At 40.7% G+C, this 19,651-nt stretch overlaps 1 protein-coding gene across 2 annotated transcripts; it reads right to left on the bottom strand.

Annotated features, from left to right (window-relative positions):
• Positions 1 to 524: 524 nt before the first annotated feature.
• On the bottom strand, positions 525 to 18,572 carry LOC102289183 (proto-oncogene DBL). Of its 2 annotated transcripts, none has more exons than XM_014334884.2 (26): positions 18,311 to 18,572; positions 16,525 to 16,659; positions 16,279 to 16,395; positions 15,392 to 15,541; positions 15,148 to 15,272; positions 14,903 to 15,017; positions 14,694 to 14,813; positions 12,973 to 13,164; positions 12,385 to 12,576; positions 12,125 to 12,305; positions 11,726 to 11,814; positions 11,319 to 11,419; positions 11,084 to 11,150; positions 10,512 to 10,627; positions 10,334 to 10,403; positions 10,157 to 10,249; positions 9,759 to 9,851; positions 8,200 to 8,325; positions 7,751 to 7,966; positions 7,573 to 7,665; positions 7,403 to 7,478; positions 7,133 to 7,175; positions 3,554 to 3,726; positions 2,859 to 2,977; positions 2,064 to 2,176; positions 525 to 1,969 (listed from the first exon to the last, which is right to left on the bottom strand). In XM_014334884.2, the coding sequence occupies exons 1-26, from the start codon at positions 18,359 to 18,361 to the stop codon at positions 1,888 to 1,890; spliced, it is 3,048 nt and encodes a 1,015-aa protein (XP_014190370.1). In that variant the 5' UTR covers positions 18,362 to 18,572; the 3' UTR covers positions 525 to 1,887. The 2 variants fall into 2 exon arrangements, with proteins under 2 accessions (XP_014190370.1, XP_005926484.1); XM_005926422.3 differs by having other exon boundaries at positions 3,554 to 3,651.
• Between the last annotated feature and the right edge of the window lie 1,079 nt (positions 18,573 to 19,651).

Genomic DNA, 19,651 nt, shown 5'->3' with positions numbered 1-19,651 from the left:
AATGAACCCCCTCAAATTTCATATTCACAAATATGCTCAGGTGACAACTCCACATTATTCTTTTTAAAGGCAGTACCAAACACTGAGCATCGTTTCTCATTGCAGGTGGAAATAAAGCTGCAGTCATATGTAGGGTGTAAGATACCCGTGCACAGCAGCAAGCAATCAATCAATATGGTAAAGCTTGACAGTGATGAGGGTTTTAGCTCTAAAAGACTAGATGATGGAAAAGCTACTGAATCAAATGAATAAAAAAAGCATAGCAGAGAATATAACTTTCATTAAAAACTATATTATCACCATAAATAACAGCAACCTAGTCCTAGTATAGACTCTTCATAAAAGAGTCTTTTTTTCAATAAAATACAGGAAATATTTAAACTTGTCATACCAGGAGAGGATCTGTTCGTATCAGTGTTCCTGGACTCCAAAGCACGAAGTAGCAAGGATGTAGGATTTAGACCTAATTTAATCTGGTTGTTCAAAGTGCACTGACAGAGGTTTCTTGTTCTTTTAATTACCAAAATTGTGATCAGAGATTACAGGAGAAGGACTTTGAGGTCGAGGCCTTTGGTGTCCTGTTATGACCCGGGGCAACATTTTGTGTATTGCATTTGGTCTTCCACAGTTTGGGGTGGCACCACAAGATGATGAATTGATTCACTTTGTCATATACTGTGTCAATAATAACGACTACAAATGTTCTAGTTTTCTAAATTTTTGGCAGATTGTTTATAAAAACTTCAAACTCCCAAACTAACTTTCAACAATGTTTTGTCTGCCTTTCCTGCTATGACACGTCACTAAAGGGACCGATTATTCTCATTTCCAGCTCCATATGTTTTATTCTTGGAATCTACTTAAGCAGCTTGGTATGATTCAAAGTTCAGAATAATCATTTATCTCACACTAATTACACTAATAGTGCAGTTTCCTGTCCCATCCCTTTAAGCTAGCTCGTTTCTCATTTGCACATCATAAACATCAAACCCATTCTCACTGATGTCATTAAGAGCCGAGAGTAAAAGGAGCTGTATGAAACCAAGCATTTGGAGCTATTTGAAGCCTTATCTTTTAGCTTACAGGGATTACTCTGGCCATGCTTAATATGAGTAGCACTGCTGTAACAGGTAATTATTTAAGGAGACAGAAAAGTAAAGCATAATCGGTCCCTTTTAATTAAGCTAACTGTAAACAAGGGTATGCAGTAATTTTTTCCCACACTATGAGCACTGAGTGTCAAATTGTCTAGAGCTAGTATGAAAGCTGAAACCTGGAAAACTAAAATGCCATATTTTCATTTTTTTTCTTATTTTGTTTTCTTTTTTTTATCACATAAACAAAACTGACAGACATTCAGTGTTCACTTTGGCTGCTAAGAGGCGGCAACGACGTAACCAGGGCATTTCTGCATGACAGTTAGCTTAGCTGTTTGGCACAAGAACAGTAATGATATGTTGGTAGACATGATGTTTCATAAGAAAATAGAAATTATACAGCTTGACGTCTAGAACAAAAGTCCACTCTGAACATATAAATAAAAGCCCCTGTTTAAAGTCTTCAGTCCAAAATAATCTGATGTACTACTGCCGGAGAAGGCAGAGCAAAGGATGGCTTGTATGTGCTTTCCACTGTTAAAGTCTTCTGAGGTTCTTTCTGGAGGTCACAGTCTTCAGAGGTGAAACTCTCACAGCAGTTTGAGGAGTAAAGTCTGTGGCTGATGTTGTGCTTCATTCTGATTGACAAGCAGATTCAGATGCCCATTTTTTCAGGAAGTTGATGGTATATATAAGTCTGTATGTGTCTGTACACATGGAAGGATATTCAGGCAAAGTGTGAGGAACAAACAGGCACAGTTCTTCATTCATCCTCTGTCCTGATTGGCTCTCAGCACGTCTCTCCCAGAATCCTATGCAAGTCCTCGGGTAGGACGCGGCCTTCTTCACCACGACTTATATTCTTCACTATCCTGCAGTTACACACAACGCAGAAAATCTTTTTAAACATCTCAACATTTGAAAATGGTTGAATTCAAGATTTCTGAAGAATGTGGCCTATCTTACCACATTCCTGATGAATCCTCATGCAGCAGCTGGATGACATCACCACAGTTAAAGATGATGTCATCAGAGCTGGCCATGGTGCTCTCTACCATCACTCTGTACCTGCCCGCCACCTGGAACAGAGTAAAAACAATTAAAACTGAGGGAACAGTGTATAAAACCCTTTGCCACGTGAATGAATAGACAAGACAAATACATATTTACTCATTTAGGAACTCATAAACCACCACAGGCCGCAAAGAGCATCATCGCACAAAGTATCAGTGTACAATAGATGATACGTCAGTCACAGTGTCCTTCATAGTCATATTGGATGGGGGAAAAATATCAAGAAGGCAGGTCTTATCTAATATCAGTCTCCAGTAGGAGGTAATGAAAAGAGGAAGAAGAGGAAGGAACTGCCAGAAAAGAAAGTTGGAGGATCTTTTTAAAAAACAAAGTCATAAGACTTATAGCTCTTATCCTAATGATATTTTGAATTCTGGTGTAAGAAAATGTCAGGCTGGATGCCACCACTCATTTGAGGGAGGTCTACTAGGTTCAGGTAGGACCTTCCACCTGCTGTAGCTGCACAGCTTAATGTTCATAGTTTTCCCTTAAAGAGGCGGTAGACTTCATGCAAACACAAAGAAACAAACAAAAAATAAGAGCTAGAATTTTAAAAGCTTTAGTAAGTCCCTCCCATCAGGCAAGCATATTTAAACTGCTTTTAGTAGTCCATGTTCTCTGCATAACCACATCTCAGTTTCTGTGTGAACTCTGTGCATATCTCATGTGACAGTAACAAAATCTCACCAGTGGGGCAGGCTGGTCCTCATCCTCCTCCTCTGAGTCTGATAAAGTGGAGAGGTCTGTAGCACCCCAGTCCTCCAGGCCCTCACAGATTGCCACTGAGTGAGCATTCACAGGCCAACCTACAGATGAAAGACAGCTAAAAGAAGTGAAGTGAAACTGCAGAATTTTTCTGTTTCTTTGTTTTGGTAAATGAGAAAATTGAACAGTTAAGTGTTAGTAATGAAATACTCATGGTAAAAAATAAAGGTCAGTAAGGTCATTTCCAAAAAATCTGAAGTCCATCATTCTACCCTAACAAAGGTTATCCACAAGTGGAAAACATGCAGTACAGATGCTAATCTTCCCAGTGGACATCCTAGAAAATGTTCACTAAAGTGAGACCATGCAATGCTGAGAGAAGCTGCAGAATACCCATGTTAAATGTTAAGGTTCATGACAGTGCAATTAGAAAAAGGGGAAAACCTCTTATCTATAAAAAGATGGTAGGGCATGATAAAAAATCAAATATCAGCACAAACACCTCAAATTGCGGTTTCAGGGTTAAGGTTACAATTAGGTTATGGTTAGGTTTAGGGTTAAATATTCATTTCTTATGGTTCAGGTAAGTGGCTAGGGAAAGCTCCTGTCGATTTGATGTCCTCGCTAAGGTGTAAAAACAAGTGTGTGTGTGTTTGTATTCCATTTGTCCAACTCACTGCGTCGAGGTGAATGAACCACAGGATCAGAATGGGCGGGGCTAGTGTGTAGTGACTCCTCCCCTCTGGGAATGTGGGAGTGGCTTGTTGTAGAGGAGCTGTGAGGAACAGGGAGACACGCTGAGCAGCCTCCCACCGGCACGCTGCCCCACGACACACACATCTCTGATGCACTAAACCACATCACAATGGGAACAAGACCAACGAGCACAACAAACAAAACAAACAACAACAACGACATCCACGGTGTCACGAGCTGTTACCTCAAACACAGTCAGTAAATTAACACAACATTCCACTCAGGTTACAGTCACATATATTTCAGCGCCTGATTTCAAAGGATGTTCGAGGTTATCACATGAAAATCATTTATATCATAGATCGCTGCAATATATGGAAATATTATTTCTACAATATTCTACACAAACACGCATAACAGGCCCTGATTAAAGGGCATTTGCAAATAATTTCCACGTGTGCTTCAACCTGCTTTATGTAGTAGATGGGTGAAGCTCATCCCATTTAATACAATAACTAGAAAGAACATTAACGCAGTACAATAATAATTGTCTGAATGTTTTAAGCCTTCCCATCTGCTAAATAAAGCAAACACTGCAATTACTTACAAATACTGTGAGGCCTACACAATTGTTAGATCCACATATCATTCAAAGAGTGGCAATCCTTACAGTATTTCATCATCCATAGTGTATATTAGTAAGAATCCAAAAGTGCTTCAAGACAATGTCTGATCGGGGTTTTACCATGCTCAAATTCTTAAAAGAAATCGCTGGTATCATTTAATGTATGTCAACAACTCCCATGATAAGACCAACACTAACAATGGGTCGTGGTCCTCTTTGAGTTTTGTGTTAAAACATTTTAGTCTGAGTTTCTGTTTGGGGTTTTTTTTTTTAATCATTCTAGTGCTTAAAGTTTGTTGTACTTTTTAAAACTCTTTAATCCTCATTCCTGTGGTAAGATGACTTTTAGTTTTTTGAATTTACAGAATATTCTGCGTACGACTTTTCACCCTCAGTCTGGATCCAGGTAAGGAAATCCTGGATGCAATCACAGAACTGTAGCTACGGTCCCTTCCTCAGTTCAGAGATGATTTTTCCCTTTTCAGGTAAATGTCCTGCTTGACTGCTGGATCAAACCAGTGTTCCTCCCTGTCCAGGACGTGTACATTCTTATCACTAAAACAAGGGCCACCGGTCTGTAGGTGTAAATAGAGTTTTTTCCAGAGGATGCAGCTCTTCTGCTTAATCAGTTTTCCCCGATGTATAACTGAGAGCGATCCTCCTGGCACTTAACAGTGTACACTATATTACTCTGTTTTTACCGGGGGATAGGATCCTTGGTGTGAACCAATTTTGGGTGTAAAGTCTTCTGAGCTTGAAAGCCACAGAGACGTGTTTTGGAAAAAATGCATCAACTGAGACCAAAGAAATCACTCTGATGTGTTATGAAGTGCTTCTCTGACTGAAAACGCAGCAGTACTCACTTTTGTCATTCATGTTGTTCAGTCAAACTCTTCCTCTTTCTGTGTTTAGCATTTGTCTTTTGGGTACTTCCCCGTGGTGATGCTGAGCTTGCTTCATAAGGACCCCGTTTGCTTTATGGTTCTTCCTGTTTTTCTCTGGTACCTTTTGTTTCTCTTTTCAACTTGTGAATTTTGAAATCAGCCATTAAAGCTTGTGTGTAAATTAGTTTTGCATCCTACATTTTGGCCCTCAAATCTACCATCTCATCTGTCTCTGTCAATACCTTCTAACACCCTTTAAAATCTCCTGGTTCCCTATTAAAGATTTCTATAAATGCTCACAAATATGGATTTTAATTTTACATCAAATGTTTAATAATTCTTTATAGCTGTGCAAGTTATTTATTTATTTATTTTTTGAATTATAAATAATGCAACTGTTGTAACCTAGTGCCAGTGATTACAGCACTGCAACAGTATGTGTCATTGATATGTTTAAAAATGTTTCATGAACAGTGGAGGTCCAAGCAAAACCCGGCTGAGACTACAAATAACAACATTAGTTTTGATCTCTTTGTGGAAGCTGCTGACAAAGAGAAAATATACCAGTGTTGATAAATTTCCCATAAACTGAATCTCCGTGATCTTGCATATTGTGACACACACAAGGCTCAGCCATTACTTGACCTTACAACATGCTAGCATGCCACCTGTAAACATAAAACTGTTATCTCCAGAACAACTCCACAAACACACACCCACAAACTCCAACACACTGCAAAGCTCCATCACTGACAATACTTTGAATAGCTTGCGATCATCAAAGCAACAAGTGCAAGATATTAAAAAGAAAACCGCTCTAAAAGTAGTCTAACTTACAGTTACCTCTTCTAGCACATCCTATTACTTTAATGGTCACCACGGGATCAAGAATGTATCTGACAGAGTCACTTAAAAGAATGTGTTTAAAAGAACGTAATGCACAGCCTCCCTGTTACAGTCAGTAGGACTTTAAAGCATCTAATCAGGGACTGTTGCAGTGAGGTGAATATGCATGAATATGAAGAGGAATCAAAGCCCGGCAGCACAGAAAGAAACTGTAGCAGGCCTAAATTAAGTGAATGGCACTGTCCATGGTGCTGAAAACCAGCAGTTTTAAATATCAGAGCTGAAGACAATGTTGTGCCATCTGCAGGATTTGACAGTTAAAATCTCAAGGGTAATGACAAAGATGCTGATACATTCACATACGGAGCCACTGCGCACATGCACACTGACTCAGTAACATCAATAAACTGTAAAAAGATTATTATGAGAATTATGATTGTGGCGATGGCGGATATCCTGACTTGTAGGCGGGTGTTATGTGATCGGGAAGTCATTCCAGAAATTGGATTTAAGGGTCAAATCTCACAATCTTTTTCTTCACAGAATTTATCAAGCTTTAAAAGAATAGAATCGAGTCATCAGACTTAGGCTGACCTGTTCTCACCACACATGAAACATAACAAGCTTCTCTGATGCTATATGGGGATGAGGGAATTTTGAAATTCTATCCACTGAGTTACTCATATAACACAGATTCAAAAAAAGTTGGGACACCGTGTAAAATGTACACAATGATTTTCAAATCTTTCTCCCCCGAGCACACAGAGCTTTCTCCAGATTTTGAATCATTTGATGATATAATGTCCTGTAGATGATGAGATATTCAGTCTTCACAATTCACAAAGGTTGAGGAACATTATTGTGAAATTTGTTTCACAACTTGCAGACAGAGTTTTATGCAGATTGGTGAACCTCTGCCCATCTTTACACGTGAGAAACTCTACCTCTCTAAAGTCCAGCTTTATAGAGACGAGTTGCCATCATGAATGTTAAAATGAGCAAATATTTTTCATGGACCAGTAAAATGCCTCAGCTTGTACCTTTGATATGTTTGCATTTTACACAGCGTCCCAACTTTTGAAAAAAGCTATTGAAAAAAACTGAATCTTTTTGGTTTGTGTGACCTGAATAAAAACATTTCATGATTCTTATGTAAATGTTTTTGCACATCCCTACGTCATGTGAGGTCATGCAGAGAGAATCACCTGTCAGAGAGAGGGTTGTCTGAAAGCAGAAGAGAAGCTTCATCTAAGAAGATGAGATGACAAAGAGGAATGAGTTAGATGTAGAAGGAATAAAAATCCATAAACAACAGATTAAAGGAAATTACACTGCTAGGAAGGAGCTTAAGGTTTCAACAAAAACCACAAAGCACTAAAAAAAAACATGACTGAACACGAGTCATATAAATGAAATCAGGCTTTTAAAAAAGGAAAAAGAAAAGGTCACAAAGCAACATCAACATTAATTGAAACCTTGTAGTTTTTGCTGGTTGTTGAGAATTTTTCGAATCTCCATCAGCCAGGCAACTTTCACCTCCACCGTGGGAGCCTAATAGAGACACAGAGTGAAAATAACACACTACTAAGACACTGAAAAGTCTTTTCAGTTACACTTAAAATAGAAAAAAAAGAGCATCACATACCTGAACTATGTACACCACTTCTCTGCTGCTATACCAGATTTCAAATTTTTTCACATCTCCTTTCACATTTTCCGTGATTCCCACTGCACTCATCTACAGACAGAGAGAAAAACCGTAAATTGGAAAAATAAAGTGTTTGAGTCGCCTGATAATGTGAGAGAGTTTTTCGTGTTATTACTCTGAGGCACGATTTGAAGCTGTAGAAGGGCGTCCTGTCGTGGTTGTCCTCGTCTCTGCGCTTGCAGAAGAGCAGGGCGTGCTCGTAGAGGAAGAGGTGCCTCTGCATGGGTTTGAATCTGGCCAGCTCTTTCATTCGCACCGCTGCCCTTTTATGGCTGATCCACACGCTAAAGCTGCCTTGCATCACGACACGACCCAGATGGCTGAGATCACCCTGTGTCATGGAGACAGACAGATGGATACACTCAAGACTCAAATCTGCAGCTTGCCAGCAAAGTAATATACTGAAGGTTTTTCCACACGCACAATCTATTCTCATCACAACCAGTAAGAAAGATTTTGTGCTTTGCTCTAATAAGATTAAGTGTGATGAAAGGTCATAAATCTGCGAACCAGTAATGTGATTGTGTGTCTGCTGTTTTATTTGTTGATTTGACTGGCTGGTACCTGATATCCGGTGATGGCTATTTGATGCATGGAGTCATTGACAGACTTCAACAGCTCCAGCATGGAGTCCAGAGCCTCCTGGAGTTCACAGCGGTATCGCTCCTCTGTGCAGTGCTTTAAAAGCTCCTGAACAAGGACAGGCACACAGCATGACATGTCAGTGGATCTTACTTTATCTAATCTGGTCTGCCTTGATGTCTGTCCACTTAAATGGCTTTATGCACATGAAAATCATTGTCAGCCTGTCTGTGACTCTGCAAATTGAATAAATGGATCCAACCTGTTGCTGTCGATTAGTCTCTGTGCCTTTTAAAATTGTGCGTGTCCACAAAAGTCATTTTTATTTGTCTGCATCTCTGTTTCTGTTGAAATAACCTTGTCTCTCTGTGCCAGCGTCATTTTGTCCATGCGTCAATTCAGACAAAAGCAATTACTGTATGGACGGCTCGTCCACATGAGATATTACTGCTATTAAAAAAAAGCACAGCAAAAATAATAATTACCGCTAATAGAAAAAAAAAAAAACAGAGGTCAGGACAAGAACCGCAGGCTCACAGAGCTCAGTCTTCTATCAATACTCCCTCTTGCAGCTCAAAGTTCAACGCACAGACATTTTCAATTATGAAACATGTTTGTTTTCCTGACCTACTTTGCTGTAGCCAATAACATTAGAAGCACTTTTTTTCCGGTGATGAGTTGATACACTTTGCGCTGTATGAGGGTGCTGTTAAATTTTATGGCCTGGATGATGAATGTCTGAGAAGATTTTGGTACATGACTTACCAAGTAATACACAATAACATAGTGGATGAAAGCAAATATTAACATTTTCACCACCGGAGTATTTATTTGAGCTTCTGAGGGACTCATGAATCAGTAATCATTCAAGATCTCCCTGAATATTTTTGTTCTATGAATACAGATGCACACTGTAAATCATGAGAAAGTTAGGATTTTTTAACACAATTGCATGTTGTAAAAACATTGATTGCTGTAATATTTTGTGACTGGCAGGGGTGGTGCTAAGTTGACGGTAAAAACCCCAGAAAATAGTGAAAATAGTGAAAGATCATGTATTGCATGTATTGTTCATTTGTAATACAATATCTGATTTTAAGCTTTAGTAGCTATGTTAGTAGCATACTGATCTTTATTAGGTATATGAAAGTTTTTTGTTATCAGCAGTTGTAATTAGAGCTGACCTATACAGAGACCGATATTTGATGAACATCAGTATTATAAAAATCTGCTATTATGATATTTCTCCAGACACACGACACACAAAGTGCGAACAGATTTCTCTGATATTTGTCATATGTATTGATTTACTCATAACACGGTTTAAGTGTGTTCCGGTGTCTCGTTTTTATAAATGTCAATAGCAATAAATCAGCAAATAGCTAATATCGAAAATATCGGATACGTCAGTCGGGCTATTAATGAAATTATAAGTCAAAATTTACATTTCTTTATTATACATTGAACACAGACTAAGAATTATTCATTTCAGTGAGTGACCTGCATTACTAATAAATTTTTATAGCTCAAATGTAGAAAACCTTGAGCAGCAGCTGGTACTTGGTGAGGCGTTGGACTGGTTTCAAGAGGTAAGAGTCCAGACCTAACTTGTGATCAAGCTTCTTCTGGCACTCCTGCAGAAAGAAAGAACAGGACACAGAGATAGAGAGATCAAAATTAGTGCTGTCAGCGTTAATCTCGTTAAAATGACGTTAACTCCATAACCGCATTAACGCGGATCACCCCGTGCGAGGGGCTGCACAGTGCTAGCGCGTTAACGAGCTAACCGCGCTGACGCTATGCAGCCCTAGCACGGGGCTAGCCGCGTTAACGTCATTTTAATGAGATTAACGCTACAGCACAAAATCCATTCTGAACAAAAACTGTGCCATAACTACAAAGTGAAAGTGAGTGCATCGTGTTAAACGTGTGCAACTACCTGAAAGAACAGCGAATCAGCACACTGTCTCCAGAGCAACTCGGAGCGAGGCTTGTTTTGGCAGTAACGCTCGTACACCTGGAACTTTTCCTTCTGCTCACACACAAATGTACATTTAAACATATTATGTTATATCACACGTAAAGTCCTCGTGTTTTTCATCACATCTTCCCTCACCCTTTTCAGAAAGCAAGCCCCCACGCTCTCTGGTGTCTCCAGGCAACTCTGCAGATCTTGGAGGAAGATCCTGCAAGGAGAAACCAAGAGGAACATAAAAGGAAATTGGATCAGCATGAAAAGACAGAAAGGGACAGGAACAGCTTGTGAGCTCTGTATGTTTGTGTGTGCGGCTTGCCTGCTGTGGAACTGGTAAATCTCTGGCATGTTGCCGAAAAGAACGTCCTTCTGGCTGCGCAAAGCTACAGGAAGAAGATTAGCCACAGAGGGGTCCTCCATTTCTGCCCTGTAACCCTGATAATTGCAGGGGCGAGAGGTAGTCAAGGGAGAGGAGAGATGGTAAGGCAAGCCAAAGAAAAGGAGAAAGTTTTAATTAAAAAAGTCAAGAAATACAAAATGACAAAACAAGTCTGGAAACCCTGTCATCTGATGACCACTCCGTGGATACTCTGGCCAAGACTTGTTCTTCTGTGCCCTGGTTAATGTTGACGTTGATGAAGACAAACTAGAAAAGCTAACAAACAACTAAATCATAACCAGGTAATAGCCAGTGGTTTCAAGATTGCCCAAGATTTCAAGATATTCCCTCCTCATGCTGTCAGTGTTACCCAGACTAAAAATTAAATCTAGAAAGCCCCTGTACCTAAAATACTGCCCATTACTATTCTGTATACAGATATGTATATCTATAAAAATTATGAAATATCCAACAAACCAAACAATACCATCAAATGATCTAAACTAACTCACCAGAAGGACGGAGAGCAGTTCATCCACATAGATCCTCTCTGTAGCTATCAGTTCCTTCATAATATGGCTAAAAAGAGTGAACGTAAACATAAACAGACAAAAAAAACAATGTAAAACTACTGTGTAAGCTCTGACACTCACACAGCAAGAAGCTAAAAGGCTCCTAAACGGATCACACACATACACCTAAAACAACTAGCAACATTAGAGTCACAATTAACATTTAAGACTGTACCGTGTGACCTGCTCTGGGTTGTCCTCTGCCTCTGAATCAGTTTCAGGGTTGGGTCCATATAGACAGCTGCGGTTGCCTTGGTAATCATGCATCACCTCGATCTGACGAAACACATACATATCACGTCAGCTTAAACTTTCCGTGGAAAAGTGAGTAAAAATACGCGTTTTAAACACGTGATAAACAGAGAGTCTGCAGATCTGTTGCCAAAGTTGCCCTTTCTCATAGAGCACACAGCAGTGAGACACACTCCTTCTACTGGAAATATTATTCTGGTGCATGCTGGGAGATTAAAAATTGTTTAATGTTGCATGCCCATTGGGTAATGTCTAGTAAGTTCAAGTTTTCTCCTGCAGTGAAAGAGGAAACACACACACGTATATGTGTACATATATATAGACACACACCTTGGGTTGGCTGTTGTTCCTCCTTGCAGCCCTCTTGCCGGGAAGCAGATCAAAGGAGAACTTGGAGTTCAAAACATTAAAGTCTACACCTGTGGAGGATATCGCACATATAAGAAAGAACAAAAAGGAAATGCTGGCAAAAGAGCAACAGCTCAAGACCTTTAGAGCGCAGTCAAGAACAAAGCTTGGTTAAACTGTTGAATGCAAGAGGGACATGGAGGTAGGATAGGGAGATAACTGTGCCCAAGAACATCCTACTCAACAACAGACATGAACCTCTTCAATGCTCAAAATATCTCCTGTGCTTTATCATACTTTCTACTGCAAAACAGGAAGAAACCCCATTAGGATTGAATTGTTGAGTGTGTGATAAGAAGAATGCAATGGAAGATGTTATACCATGTTTGGGGGAGAAAAGGGGTGACTTGCAACGCTGGAAAGTCTGGTCCGGTTCTGGCCGAGGGGCCACCAGCTGTATGGGTCGGACCTGCACGTCCGCCAGCTTCCTCAGACACTGCTCCCTGTTTCTGATCATGCACTGCATTGAGTTCAGCTTCTCTGTCACCATGGAAATCTGGGACTGGACAGACACAGAGCTACTATAGTAAACAACAGTGGTGTCAAATATATGTGTGTTTGTGTCAGCGGTTTCAGGTTACCTGTAGCTGCGGGGTGAGTATGGCTTGAAATTCAAAGCTGAGAGTATCCTGGCTGTTTTTCATGGCTGATGGCGCCCTCTCCTGGTGGCAGCTGAGGTACTGCAATGCTTCCTGAGCTCCTTCTCTGGTTTGGAACTTGTCCACCATCTGGCTGGCCAGTAGATAGGCGCCCTCGTCGCACCAGCGAAGGGCCTGCTCACAAAAGACTGCTAAATACAAGACCGATTCCATGGCAACACTTTGTGCTACAAGTAAGGTGAATGATTGCTAACAGAGCAAATATTTGCTTCAGTCAACAACTGACTTGCAGATGAGAGACTTTTCTTTGTCAAATGTTTCTCTAGGACAGAAGAGCCTAGAGATTTATAGATTTATAGACAACTATAAATAGAGGCATATTTGTGATTTGGGGCTTTATAAATAAAAATGACCTGATTTTCATTAATGGCAAGAAAAAGATTCACAAGTAGATCATTCAGTCAAAAATGCACAATCATCAGTGCATTAATTTTGCTGTTTTCATTTAAGTTTGTATGCACACATCTTTGCATTTCTGCACATGTGAGAGTGGCCTGTGAACATTTTTACCTCCTCAAGGCAGCCCAGCAGGTCTCGTGTTCGAGTGAGCGAGGCCCTCTTGGTGCGTATGGCGATGGTGATGACATCACAGTAATGTCGCAGCTCATTGCAGCGCTGGATGATGAGCGCCAGGGCGTAGTGGTGGTTTGCAGCCAACTGGTGACCGTGTAGAATCAACACCTGGGCACGAGCCATCTCCTCCTGATTCAAGCAGAGACAGAGGTTTGAGGTTTTAATGACGAAAAGGTCAGACAAGAACGAACCTGAACAACATGCAAACTCCATCAGTACAAATTATAAGAAAAGCCTGCCAAAAGCCATAAATGTGTTATGTTGGCTTTGTTATGTTTTGGTGAGTTTTGTTGTGCATCTAGTTTCTCCTTCCTCTTGTGTTCTCCTGTCTTGGTCAGACTTGGTGTTAGTTTTCATGTCTTAATGTTAATTATTTAGTTTTTAGCTTATTCCTGTTTAACTCTAAAGCAGCGGTCCCCAACCCCCGGGCCTCGGACCGGTACCGGTCCGTGAGTCGTTTGGTACCGGCCCGCGAGAGTTGAGGTTCAGGTGTGAAATGTATAGTTTTCAGGGCTTTTATCGGTTTTCAGAGTTATTTTGTTATCGTTTTTATCGTTTACTCGGTTTTCCTTGGTCTTTTCACGTGTGTTATGAATAAATTTCTTTTTTTCGGTACTGGTACTAGTTTTATTTTGTTGTATTTATCCGCGACACCTTAAAGGCCGGTCCATGAAAATATTGTCGGGCATAAACCGGTCCGTGGCGCAAAAAAGGTTGGGGACCGCTGCTCTAAAGGTTATTTCCATCATATAATTGTCTCCCCAACCCTCATAGTTTCTAATTGCTGTGGACTGTTTCCACCTGTGTCTCATCATTCTCACCTATATATAGTTATGCTTTTCCCTCCTGTCCTTTTCAAACCATCTATGGCACTCCTGTCTTTCTAAATCGCATTTTTTCATGGTGGACTTTGTCTAGTTTTGAACAGAAATATAAAAGGATTGCATTTTCTTGATTTGTTTGTCTCTGGGTCCTGCATACGGGTCCTCTCTACACCACACTATGTGTGGAAGAGTAATTAAAATCCCACTTTGACCCGCTCTGTGTGCGGAGGTCTCTTGCTACTAGTTTTCTGCTAGCAGAATGCCTTTGCAAGTGCTTGGAGAGATATGACGTCATATTTGCTGGAGTTCATAGCTGTTTTTGGCCAGAACAAAAATTGCACATTACCAACACAATATTGAGAGTTCTCATGATGGTTTGAAGAAAGTGCATATAGCTGAAGTTTAGAAGAATCTGTGGGATGCTAGGTTGTGCACCAAAGCGAATTGGTTTTGATAGCCAGTGGCCAGAATAGACTTCATGGGTATATAACCCAGTTACAGATATCACTGAAATGACTCGGCCTGCTGCTCTCCCTGCCTCAGGCTTCCTATGTGTCCACATGGAAGGGAAGGTAGATTTGTCTGGTATTGTGTGTTTGCTTGTGTGGGTGATTGCTGCTGCTCTCGCTGCCTGCAGGCATTCAATATATGAGCATTGAAGGGCAGGAGGAATGCTCTCTTTGCCTTTGGGCTTTCCACATATTCTCCTTCAGCAGATTACTGCTGAAGGAGAATAAATCCTATTTTGGATAAACAGATATACATTTTGGCCCACTTGCTAAATTTCTTCAAGTCACATGTAAGATGTTAATTGTGTGTGTGCATGTGTGTCACCTGAGCACGTTTGTCCAGTGTATCCAGGTCTTTAAGTAACTGTTCTGTCTGAACCACTGTGTTCCCCAAACAGGCAATCTCCTTCTCCTGGGCAGAGAGCCGCTCCAGGACCTCCTCCATCTACACACACGATACCAAATACAAAACAGTGTGACTCTGATCATGAACTACTACGACTCGTGAAAAGACATCGGCACCACTTATCACACCTGCTGGAAACTACTTTCATAGTGTAGCAGCTGGAGGTACTGCTGCAGCTTCAGGTGGTGTTTCTCAAAGAAGCCATCGAATGCCTCCTCCATGTCTCCGAGCTGTGCCAGGAGCCTAAAACACACAGGCCACATGACACAACTGTCTACTAAAAGAACGATTTAATAACATTAGAAAAGGGTATTAAACTGAGAGTGTGTCTTTCATACTCAAGCCGAGCTTCACTTATCCTCTGATGGTTTACCTCTTAACAGTGTCCATGTCTGCTTGTATTTCCCTCTCCTCCTCTGCATCTCTTTTAGAAGCTTTGACAGTTTCCAGGTTTGACAGCAGGAGGCGTCCTTCTTTCAGCACATTCCTGATATCATCCTAGATCAGTACAAAATTGATGCAAAAAAAAGAGAGAGAGAATGATTAAGTACAGAAAGTGACAGATACAGTGTGGGTGAGCAGAGAGAGGCAGGAAATGATTGGGAGCAAAACACCACCTTCATCTGTCGGTATCGGTGTGTGTGGGAGTGCAGCAAGAATTCGATGGCGTTAGCCTCATCAGGAAGTTCGGCGTCTGACAGCTCTGATCCGAAGCTCTGGAGCAGCTGGGCAATCTCTTTAACTGTCACTGCAAACGTCTCGATGGACTGCAGGATGACACATTTTCACCCAAACCCAAAAAAAAGAAGAAAAAAAACACAGAAATAAATTATTTGTATTTCAGTTTTTTGATGGTTCTCAAAATTAGGCATGTAAATATGTGGAAAAACTAAGTACACCTAATGATTCAGGAGCTTGTTGAACAACCTTTAGCAGCAATAACTTGAAGTTTTTTATACGACTTTATCAACTCCCACATTTTGGTCCACTCTTTGATTGAGGTTTGCAGGAATTTGTTTTTGCACAGCTCTCTTAAGGTTTCTCTGAGCATTGCAATGTCTGATCTTGGGGTGAATTTGCTAAGACTCATCTCCTGGGAAGAGTGTAGCATAGTGTTTACAACCACTTACATGCTCCTTTTATAAGAGTTGGTTACACTTGCCAATTATCAATTAATCAAGTGCATTTGTTTAGGGGTACGCGGATTGTACTTAACCTTTTAACTCCAAAGGAAGCACTAAACGTGTACTTAGTTTGTAACAAGACTGTATATGAAAACTTTCTGTTTCACATGAGTATATAATACAAAAGAATTAAACATAAAGTAAAAGATCAAAAATGAAGGCTTAGAATATTTATAAAGACACATTTTTACATTCCCAGAACAAGCTATCATGGCCTGTTAAATTTAGCAGCATAGACAGTTGTCCTGGATACTAACAGAATTAGCATGACAGAAAACATGCCTAGATAAAGTGGATTATCTAGTATCTGAAGTGCGTACTGTTCGGAGGACGACCCAGTCGCTTTGGCAGAACTGCACTTTTGCAGTGAAGTCTGTTGTCAAGTGATTTTCATCAATGTAGCGCAGCAGGTCGCCAACAGAACGCAGCATCACCACCTAGAAAACACAAACGCGAGGTAACCGGCTGTTACCTGACCAGTGTTGCACTGCAGCTGGCATTTTAAAAGGTGACAAAATGAAATATACATGCACAGGAGTGCTCTAGTTTTTAACCCCTTCTCTCACCGGCATCTTTAACAGAAAGTCATCCTGACTGAAGCGAAAGCCCAGGTCGGTGCTCGATGATGGACTCGGCGCAGAGCTTAACAAACTGCTGGGGTTGAGCACCAGGATCAAATGTAGATTGCCTGGAAATGAGGTCTGAAAGAAGAAACGATATCATTCCCTCAATTTATCAGTCATTCAAAGAAATGATTGGTATGTTAAATGTTTGTGAAATAAAGGTAAGCATTATTTAGCACAAGCGATATTTTTCCCATGTTGTTCATGCTGCTGTGGTTATGTGTCCTGCTAAGGGGGCTCACCCCACAGATTGACAACACCAGAATTAAAGAAAAAACTTGCTGCAACATGTCCAAATGCAATATCTAATATGCGAAAAGGCCCTCTTCATGTACAAGCACAGCAGTCAATTTCTGGTAGCTACTTGAGTTGGGCCAATGTAATTAACTACTACTAGGTGGACTAATTGGTTTCTAATGAAGTCTAAAAGAGTCTTATTCAGAAATGTGAACAAACTCTAATTCATGGGACAGAAAAAACAACAGCCTAACAATGTGGTAACTGTGGACTGCAGTGTGAGAGGGTTGAAAAAAGTCAGACGAGTCATTCAGAGTCACTGACAGCTGGGTGTTGTTTGTCATGGAGTCTAGCAAAGCTCAACACAGCCTCAGCATCCCTCTGTGTCAATCTGGGGAGTCTTTCAGCCTCTGCAGCACTTCAGAAGGTCTGACGGTCAGCTTCTCTGGCTCACTCTGCTCTATGGTCACTCTTCTCTCTTTTTCACATCACCTGTCCACATCTCTCCTCTCACACCACAGACTGTAAACAGCATCCGCTTTACAAACTCAAAGAATGCCACACCTTCTGTTGCCACTGAAGTATTACTTTTTCCACATGCTGCAAGGTTAGTCATCAAGCATGTTTACTCTTTCTTCATAAGCCTGCCAGTGTTTCCATTTATCCAGTTTCCCTCTCCTGTGTGCAGGCTCAGATAACATGAGGCTGAGGAGTTAATAAAAATGGAGAAGACTTCTATATATAATGTAAGTCTCTTTCAAATCTGAGAAACCTGGAGGGAAGTTTATCTGTGTCTCATGATGCATTATTTTCACTTGCTCATCTACTGATGTGTGCAGTGTAATCTAATACACAAGCAGAACCTCAAGGATGCCTCATTAGGTTTTGTTTTTTTAAAGCGCATTAAAAGCCATCAAGTCTGTTATCAACTATAGCTGTGGAGCTTTTTTTGGACACCAAATACCCAGACTGATACTCTGCGCACACTACAAATGTCCCAGGTAAATAATCACCCAACTGCACACAGTCCCTCTTGATATTTACTAAAACAGCAGCCATGATGGAGGTAACTTGATAGCTGCAGACTTGTAGGCACATCTGCACCAAACAACTGCACAGAGATTTGTGTGAGTACTTTAAATACACAGGTTTCAAAATGTGTTACATAAAGCTGCACAACTTGATCCCTCTGTGTGTACAGACTGCAGAGCCAGAGCTGATACAGCCTCTTGCTGTTCTGCACCTGCAGCTACAGCCCAAACATTTGTCATTGGCCTGTCCTGGTCCCCGACACAGGCTCTTTAACACTGAACTGCCGTCCAACCGCGACCCCTTTTCTTAGGCGTGTTAAATATGTAATGCGGTGCGAACACATCCCAGCCTCTGTGTCGCAGCACCTAGCAGCCTTAAGAAAAGCTCGTCTATATCTCCGCTGCAGCATCCTCATTCTCGCCACCCCGTTTAAAGCCTCCCACCTCCCGGCGGATCTTACCGCGGCCCGGCGCAGACGGGGGAACCCCCGTAGTGGGTTGGACTCGGCCATGGCTTTTTAGCGCTTCCTTGTTCTGCCCTGTCCTCACTGGTACCCGGAAAGTCCGCAGCGGGACGTGGTGTCGGGGACGAGCAGCCGCAGAGATGGCACGGTAACCTCCACTGCAGTGTCCGGATAGGCAGAGCGGCGCGCACCTCAGCAGATGCACTTCTGCTCTGGACCAGGATGGTGGGGTGTGCTTCACCTGACGTCAAAGCAAAAGGAAGTTGGCCGCTTTACACTTACACAAGTCTACATTATCATCATTATTCCTGTGACCAGACGAAATTAGAATTAAATCACTCGACTTACTGTTCGGAGACTGACAAACTCTGCACAATAATATTATATTTGTATTATAATTTATTAGCTTTAAATCTCACATCGCTGACACTGATCGTAAGTCATAAGATACCGGAAGATTATCTATGAAACAGGTGTACAAAAAATAAATAAAAAAATAAATAACATTGAAAGCTGTATGGAAATATGCCACTGGTCTCGCTAGATGGCGCTTGAAACTCAGGATACGATGAGTCACCTGCGGACCACCTTTTGGCATCAGAAGCACGTGAACATGAGGAAGCAGAGGCATTAGTGAAATCTAGGGGCAGCACAGCTGAAGATAGAGGTGTCACTTTAAGTGGCGTATAACAGTGAATTAATGAATGCATGTATGATATTTATTTATTGACATGGTATGAGGGAGGAAAGATTAATTTAATGACAAGTAAAGATGGAAAAATATCCAAATATCGATAGTATTGTTACAAACACTGGCATCAGTATCTTTGTTTCTATCTTCAAAGTCTCTTCAAAGACTGTATATATATATATATATATATATATATATATATATATATAAACCTGTAGAAAATCATGAAGACTGATAATGTCTTAAAAAAATGTTATCTGACTAGTCTTTCTCATGCCACAGCCAACAGGTTAGTCAGTACTTTGGTATTTTTTTTATTTACCTATTTATTTAAATATTTGTTTATATATTATTGTATTTGCAGCAAAGGTGTCCGTAAATAAAATCAGCAGAAATCATTTGGCATACAATGAAACTGGCCTTGTGCGGTCCCCGAGGGTGCCGAGCCCCTGGGCAGTTGTTGCTTTGCTTCACAGGTAATTCAACTTTTTAAAAAAGCGTCTTCATCACATAACTCATAATTAATGGAAAAGCTCCTAAACAGATAAATATATATGTTTTAAATTAGTTTCATTTGCCTAATGTTTTATCTGAGCTCATGTAATGTTGTCTTGTTATGTTTGTTTATACTTCATATCGTGTGCCTT

Source organism: Haplochromis burtoni, unplaced genomic scaffold (assembly GCF_018398535.1).
Source record: "Haplochromis burtoni strain Fernald_Lab_line unplaced genomic scaffold, NCSU_Asbu1 Contig_83, whole genome shotgun sequence".
NCBI classification, from domain to species: domain Eukaryota; kingdom Metazoa; phylum Chordata; class Actinopteri; order Cichliformes; family Cichlidae; genus Haplochromis; species Haplochromis burtoni.
The sequence above is the reverse complement of the archived record's forward strand: the minus strand, read 5'-3'. Positions and strand labels throughout refer to the sequence as shown.